Source organism: Salvelinus namaycush, unplaced genomic scaffold, assembly GCF_016432855.1.
Source record: "Salvelinus namaycush isolate Seneca unplaced genomic scaffold, SaNama_1.0 Scaffold1738, whole genome shotgun sequence".
NCBI lineage: Eukaryota > Metazoa > Chordata > Actinopteri > Salmoniformes > Salmonidae > Salvelinus > Salvelinus namaycush.
The window spans coordinates 35,953-45,000 of record NW_024058495.1 but is presented as its reverse complement, the minus strand read 5'-3'; the positions used below and the strand labels follow the sequence as shown (position 1 = coordinate 45,000).

Below are 9,048 nucleotides of genomic sequence, written 5' to 3'. Positions count from 1 at the left end.
GAGAGACAGAGAGAGAGACAGAGAGAGAGAGAGAGGAGAGAGACAGAGAGAGAGACAGAGAGAGAGAGACAGAGAGAGAGAGAGACAGAGAGAGAGAGACAGAGAGAGAGAGAGAAAGAAACTGGTGGAAATCTGGACAGAGTTCCATCTCGGCTTCTGTTTTTACTGGGAACTTCCAGACTCACACTTTCCCCTCTGACTCACTCTCTCTCTCTACAGGGTGAAAGAACTACGTCAAAAAGAACATGTCTTTTGACTATGTGCCCCTTTCCTCTCGTAACGCTAGTAGTCACAGAGAACATGATTCAAAATAATACAACCACATTCTGCACTGTAATGCAATAGCTAAGCAACCCAGTTAAACCTCTTAGACAAAGATATGATGTCCCATAATTAGGGATCGAGCCAATGGTTAAATAATGGGAGTCATCTGTTGACGGACATTGAACAAGAATATATCGGCCTTTTGTTCGTATGTAACTGACATTAACATTTTTACAGACAAAAACGGACAATGGTGAATACGTATCCGACTTGGTATGTTTTCATGTGGCTCTGTCTGACCGCGCTGACCGAGTTCGTAAGCTACTATTGATGAATGAACGCTAGAATCTCTCGCTCGATGAAGGACTGTTGTTTTAGAACTCTGGTACGTACAGGATCTCCGTTGGATCCAGATGAACCCTCTCTGCCCTGATCTCCACGAGGTCCTGGGTCACCCTGAAGGGACAGAAGACATCAGTCAACACACACCATCATCATCATTATCATCACCACTTCTGTAATTTGCACGGACTTCATGGAGTGGAACGTTAGTTAAAGAGACTGGTAACCGGGCTAGCTTTCAACTCCCCAGATTAGGGATGGGCAACTTTGAATGGGGGTCGGGGCCACAAAAAACAGAACTCGTCATGAGGGGCCGCAGTGGCTTGTGGGTCTGTGTACCCACATCCAAACCCCCACCCCAAAAACATTTAGCGGCCCCCCTCGTGACAGCCAAGAGAAAACATTTACGTTTTAAAATTCATTTCCTGAAATTCTACACATTTTGCCATAGGGTGGGGAGGCAAATGTTTCCAGTTTAAAAAAAAATGATAACTGATGATCAATGGGCCCCACCCCGGTCGGTAATTCAACCACTACAAGTTTAGATAGCTGGCCGCTAGACTAATTGACCAATAACATTTTGTTTTGCTGATATGGGCTAATTGACAGCTGATGCAAAAACACCATTTCTAAATGTCACCGTGTGTTTTCTAAGTGTCAACAGGAAGTTGAGACCCCGACTGAGTTCGCCCCCCCCCCCCCAAATCATCCCTGCCCCAGATCATTTGCCTTGCTCAAGGACACCATCACCATCATCATCACTCACCATCATCATCATCACTCATCATCACCATCATCATCACTCACCATCATCATCATCACTCATCATCACCATCATCACTCACCACCATCATCACTCACCATCATCATCATCACTCATCATCATCATCACTCACCACCATCACCATCATCACTCATCATCACCATCATCACTCACCACCATCATCACCACCATCATCATCACTCATCATCATCACTCACCATCATCACTCACCATCATCATCATCACTCATCATCATCACTCACCATCATCACTCACCATCATCATCATCACTCACCACCATCATCACCACCATCATCATCACTCATCATCATCACTCACCATCATCACTCACCATCATCATCATCACTCACCACCATCACCATCATCACTCATCATCACCATCATCACTCACCACCATCATCACCACCATCATCATCACTCATCATCATCACTCACCATCATCACTCACCATCATCATCATCACTCACCACCATCATCATCACTCATCATCATCATCATCACTCACCACCATCATCATCACTCACCATCATCACCATCATCATCACCATCATCATCACTCATCATCACCATCATCATCACCATCATCATCACCACCATCATCACCACCATCATCATCACCATCATCACTCACCACCATCATCACCACCATCATCACCACCATCATCATCACCATCATCACCACCATCATCATCACCATCATCACTCACCATCATCATCACCACCATCATCATCACCACCATCATCACCACCATCATCACCACCATCATCATCACCATCATCACCACCATCATCATCACCACCATCATCACCACCATCATCATCACTCATCATCACTCATCACCACCATCATCATCACCATCATCACTCACCACCATCATCACCACCATCATCATCACTCACCACCATCATCATCACTCATCATCACCATCATCATCACCATCATCATCACTCATCATCACCATCATCATCACCACCATCATCACCACCATCATCACCACCATCATCATCACCATCATCACTCACCACCATCATCACCACCATCATCATCATCATCACTCACCACCATCATCACCACCATCATCACTCACCACCATCATCACCACCATCATCACCACCATCATCATCATCACTCATCACCACCATCACCATCATCATCATCATCACTCACCACCATCATCACCACCATCATCATCACCATCATCACTCACCACCATCATCACTCACCATCATCATCACCATCATCATCATCATCACCACCATCATCACCATCATCATCACCATCATCACTCACCACCATCATCATCATCACTCATCACCATCATCACTCACCACCATCATCATCACTCATCATCATCACTCACCATCATCATCACCACCATCATCATCACCACCATCATCATCACCACTCACCAAATCTCCTCTTGGTCCTCTGTTTCCACGGGTTCCTTGTTCTCCTTTTTCTCCTGGGGTGCCCTGAAGGAGAATGGACAGAAGTCAACACACACACACAGACACACAGACACACAGACACACAGACACACAGATACACAGACACACAGACACACGGACACACATCCTAATCCTAAACCTAAATCCTAAACACACACAGACACACAGAGACACAGACACACAGACACAGACGCAGACACAGACACAGACAAACACACACAGACACACAGACACACAGACACACAGACACGCAGACGCAGACACACAGACACAGACACATACACACACACAGACACACCGACACACATACACACAGACACACCGTCACAGACACACAGACACACAGACACACACACAGACACACAGACGCAGACGCAGACACAGACACACAGATGCACAGACACACAGACGTAGACACAGACACAGACACACAGACCCACAGACACAGACGCAGACGCAGACGCAGACACACAGACACAGACACAGACATACACACACACAGACACACCGACACACATACACACAGACACACAGACACACCCCGACACAGACACACAGACACACCGACACACATACACACAGACACACAGACACACACACACACACACAGACACACAGACACATAGACACATAGACACACACACAGATACACAGATACACAGACACACAGATACACAGACACACAGACACACAGATACACAAACACACAGACACACACACAGACACACAGACACACAGACGCAGACATACACACACACAGACACAGACACACAGACACAGACGCAGACGCAGACACACAGACACACAGATACACAAACACACAGATACACAGATACACAGACACACAGATACACAGACACACAGACACACAGATACACAGACACACAGATACACAGATACACAGACACACAGATACACAGACACACAGACACACAGACACACACACAGACACACAGACACACAGATACACAGACACACAGACACACACACAGACACACAGACACACAGATACACAGACACACACACACACAGCCACACAGACACACAGACACACACACAGACACACAGACACACAGACACACAGACACACAGACACACACACAGACACACAGACACACACACACACACACACACACACACACAGACACACACAGACACACAGACACAGACACACAGACACAGACACACAGACACAGACACACAGACACACAGACACACAGACACACAGACACACACAGATACACAGACACACAGACACACATACACACAGACACACAGACACACAGACACACATACACACAGACACACAGACACACATACACACAGACACACAGACACACAGATACACAGACACACAGATACACAGACACACAGACACACAGATTCACAGACACACAGACACACAGACACACAGACACACAGACACGCAGACACAGACACGCAGCGTAGTAGTAGTAAAGTGTAAATACGCTGTCTCCTCGGAGGCCGTCCGGTCCAGGTGCTCCCTGAAACACACAACAGTCATGATGTCACACGTGATGTCATCAACACCTCATCAACACTTTCTTGTCAACAGAATCTTCCCATAATTCTCAGGCGTTAGAATCACTTACATCATCACCCCGCTGTCCTTTGTCCCCATTGGCTCCTTTTGGGCCCAGTGTACCCTATCAGAACACAGCATGTTAATATGAGTTGATTCAGAGTCACATAAACACAACCAAACTCATGTACACACACATACACACACATACACACACCTTGGTTCCGGGCGGTCCGTAGTTACCGGGTCGTCCTGGTTCTCCGTTTTTCCCCTGATCACCCTGAAACAAGAAATACACTGTCAACATCGCCATGGTAACAACAGTACAACAGGAAGTTATCTTACTGTACCTTAGCTCCTTTGGTTCCGTATGGACCAGGATCTCCCTTAGGTCCTCCGTCTCCCTGTGAGCCCTACAAACAGATGGAACATAGAAGTCAGAATATAGAACAGGGAACAATAGAACCCAAGTGTTCTAGAGCCCCTGAGGTAGAGCAGAGCTTCACTACATCACACAGTTCTACTACTGATTATCAGAGGGACAGAGATATACAGACAGAGGGACAGACAGAGGGACAGACAGACAGACAGACAGACAGACAGACAGACAGACAGACAGACAGACAGACAGACAGACAGACAGACAGACAGACAGACTTAGAGATACAAACAGAGGGACAAACAGAGGGACAGACAGGTAGACAGAGGGGAAGAAAAAGGGACAGACAGAGGGACAGACAGACAGACAGAGGGACAGACAGACTGATAGAGGGACAGACTGACAGAGGGACAGAGGGACAGACAGAAGGACAGACAGAAAGACAACGGGAAAGACAGAGGGACAGACAGCGGGAGGGACAGACAGAGGGACAGACAGAAAGACAGACAGAGGGACAGACAGAAAGACAGACAGAGGGACAGACAGAAAGACAGACAGAGGGGCAGACAGAGGGGCAGACAGAGGGACAGAGGGACAGAGGGACAGACAGAAAGACAGACAGAGGGACAGACAGAGGGCAGACAGAGGGGCAGACAGAGGGACAGAGGGACAGAGGGACAGACAGAAAGACAGACAGAGGGGCAGACGGACAGACAGAAAGACAGACAGAGGGGCAGACAGAAAGACAGACAGAAAGACAGACAGAGGGGCAGACAGAGGGACAGAGGGACCAAGCTGTTAATCAGAATAACTGTGTTTACATTCTCTGTTGGCAGCATGTTTATAAACTAACCCCTGGGGATAACATACTGTAAACACACACACACACACACACACACACACACACACACACACACACACACACACACACACACACACACACACACACACACACACACACACACACACACACACACACACACACACACACACACACACACGTCTTTCTATAAACTAGGGTACCAGTGAACATTTCTGTTACCAAGTGATTCAGAATCATTTGACAACTGTAAAGAGCTGTTACCAAGTGATTCAGAATCATTTGACAACTGTAAAGAGCTGTTACCAAGTGATTCAGAATCATTTGACAACTGTAAAGAGCTGTTACCAAGTGATTCAGAATCATTTAACAACTGTAAGGAGCTGTTACCAAGTGATTCAGAATCATTTGACAACTGTAAAGAGCTGTTACCAAGTGATTCAGAATCATTTGACAACTGTAAAGAGCTGTTACCAATTGATTCAGAATCATTTGACAACTATAAGGAGCTGTTACCAAGTGATTCAGAATCATTTGACAACTGTAAGGAGCTGTTACCAAGTGATTCAGAATCATTTGACAACTGTAAGGAGCTGTTACCGAGTGATTCAGAATCATTCGACAACTGTAAGGAGCTGTTACCGAGTGATTCAGAATCATTTGACAACTGTAAGGAGCTGTTACCGAGTGATTCAGAATCATTTGACAACTGTAAGGAGCTGTTACCGAGTGATTCAGAATCATTTGACAACTGTAAGGAGCTGTTACCGAGTGATTCAGAATCATTTGACAACTGTAAGGAGCTGTTACCGAGTGATTCAGAACCATTTGACAACTGTAAGGAGCTGTTACCAAGTGATTCAGAATCATTTGACAACTAAGGAGCTGTTACCAAGTGATTCAGAATCATTTGATTCAGAACAGTCTGATCAGCCCTGAGATCCCAACAGTCTGATCAGCCCTGAGATCCCAACAGTCTGATCAGCCCTGAGATCCCAACAGTCTGATCAGCCCTGAGATCCCAACAGTCTGATCGGCCCTGAGATCCCAACAGTATGATCGGCCCTGAGATCCCAACAGTCTGATCGGCCCTGAGATCCCAACAGTCTGAACGGCCCTGAGATCCCACCAGTCTGATCGGCCCTGAGATCCCAACAGTCTGATCGGCCCTGAGATCCCAACAGTCTGACCGGCCCTGAGATCCCAACAGTCTGATCAGCCCTGAGATCCCAACAGTCTGATCAGCCCTGAGATCCCAACAGTCTGATCGGCCCTGAGATCCCAACAGTCTGATCGGCCCTGAGATCCCAACAGTCTGATCAGCCCTGAGATCCCAACAGTCTGATCAGCCCTGAGATCCCAACAGTCTGATCGGCCCTGAGATCCCAACAGTCTGATCGGCCCTGAGATCCCAACAGTCTGATCAGCCCTGAGATCCCAACAGTCTGATCGGCCCTGAGATCCCAACAGTCTGATCGGCCCTGAGATCCCAACAGTCTGAACGGCCCTGAGATCCCAACAGTCTGATCAGCCCTGAGATCCCAACAGTCTGATCGGCCCTGAGATCCCAACAGTCTGATCAGCCCTGAGATCCCAACAGTCTGATCAGCCCTGAGATCCCAACAGTCTGATCAGCGCTGAGATCCCAACAGTCTGATCAGCCCTGAGATCCCAACAGTCTGATCAGCCCTGAGATCCCAACAGTCTGATCGGCCCTGAGATCCCAACAGTCTGATCGGCCCTGAGATCCCAACAGTCTGATCGGCCCTGAGATCCCAACAGTCTGATCGGCCCTGAGATCCCAACAGTCTGATCGGCCCTGAGATCCCAACAGTCTGAACGGCCCTGAGATCCCAACAGTCTGATCGGCCCTGAGATCCCAACAGTCTGAACGGCCCTGAGATCCCACCAGTCTGATCGGCCCTGAGATCCCAACAGTCTGATCGGCCCTGAGATCCCAACAGTCTGACCGGCCCTGAGATCCCAACAGTCTGATCAGCCCTGAGATCCCAACAGTCTGATCGGCCCTGAGATCCCAACAGTCTGATCGGCCCTGAGATCCCAACAGTCTGATCGGCCCTGAGATCCCAACAGTCTGATCGGCCCTGAGATCCCAACAGTCTGATCAGCCCTGAGATCCCAACAGTCTAATCAGCGCTGAGATCCCAACAGTCTGACCGGCCCTGCAGTGTCCATGTTTCATCGGACATAACAGACCTGGCCACTAGGCAGGACACAGAAACAGGTTTCCTGTAACATTTAGAATGACATGTAGATGTTTTGTTGTTGCTAGGAGTTATGGTTTCATTGTGACATGTAGATGTTCTGTTGTTGCTAGGAGTTATGGTTTCATTGTGACATGTAGATGTTCTGTTGTTGCTAGGTGGAGTTATGGTCTCATTGTGACATGTAGATGTTTTGTTGTTGCTAGGTGGAGTTATGGTCTCATTGTGACATGTAGATGTTTTGTTGTTGCTAGGAGTTATGGTTTCATTGTGACATGTAGATGTTCTGTTGTTGCTAGGTGGAGTTATGGTCTCATTGTGACATGTAGATGTTTTGTTGTTGCTAGGAGTTATGGTTTCATTGTGCCTATCTAGACTGTTATTCCTGTAACTACACACATGTGAAGCTACAAGAAAATCATATTTAAATGTATATCAAATCAAATTGAAATATTGATCCTGATGTCACATATTGCCCCCTTTATTTGTAGGAAGACCCATATAAAGAGAGACAGACCCTAAACCCCAACTGGGGTTTAAAATAAGACACTACTAGAAGGACTCACGTCAGGTCCTGGGGAACCTTTACAGCCGGCTAGACCAGGAAAACCTGGATCCCCCTTACGTCCATCAACTCCATCTGTCCCCTGTTGTCCTTTGTCTCCCTGAGAGAGAGAGAGAGAGAGAGAGAGAGAGAGAGAGAGAAGGGGGGAGAGAGAGGGAGAGAGAGAAAGGGAGAGAGAGAGAGAGAGAGAGACAGAGACAGAGAGAGACAGAGACAGAGAGAGACAGAGACAGAGAGAGACAGAGAGAGAAATGTTAGTTTAGTGAGTGTCCATCAATGGGAGAACACATAATATTTCTCAATACAGTAAAGGTGAAATAAAATCCACCAATGGATGTGCAGTTTACCTTGTAGCCTTTATGGCCTCTCTCGCCCTTGTTGCCTATTCCACCTCGGTCGCCCTGGAAACGAGACAACAGTTATCGTCATGATCATCATGTAGAGACTGTCATGGTCGTATCATGTGTCTGAGATATAGTACCTTCATTCCACGGTATCCTACGGGCCCGGGGTCTCCCAAGTTTCCCTGAAATAGAAGACTGGATCATCAGTAGATAATAACAGACCTGATTCTATAGGTTAATAACAGACCTGATTCTATAGGTTAATAACACAGGCCTGATTCTATAGGTTAATAACACAGGCCTGATTCTATAGGTTAATAACAGACCTGATTC

General features: G+C 47.1%; 1 protein-coding gene across 1 annotated transcript in view; it reads right to left on the bottom strand.

Moving 5' to 3' along the window:
• Positions 1-9,048, bottom strand: part of LOC120037506 (collagen alpha-1(VI) chain-like) — a gene marked incomplete at its 3' end in the record, with an annotated part of 42,337 nt that overhangs the window by 7,487 nt on the left and 25,802 nt on the right. Inside the window, exons 10-18 of the mRNA XM_038983537.1 lie at positions 8,853-8,897; positions 8,719-8,772; positions 8,373-8,471; positions 4,733-4,795; positions 4,600-4,662; positions 4,453-4,506; positions 4,309-4,344; positions 2,801-2,863; positions 658-720 (exon numbers count right to left, since the gene is read on the bottom strand). Coding sequence (XP_038839465.1) covers positions 658-720; positions 2,801-2,863; positions 4,309-4,344; positions 4,453-4,506; positions 4,600-4,662; positions 4,733-4,795; positions 8,373-8,471; positions 8,719-8,772; positions 8,853-8,897 — 540 coding nt within the window. The remainder of the gene's footprint in view (positions 1-657; positions 721-2,800; positions 2,864-4,308; positions 4,345-4,452; positions 4,507-4,599; positions 4,663-4,732; positions 4,796-8,372; positions 8,472-8,718; positions 8,773-8,852; positions 8,898-9,048) is intronic.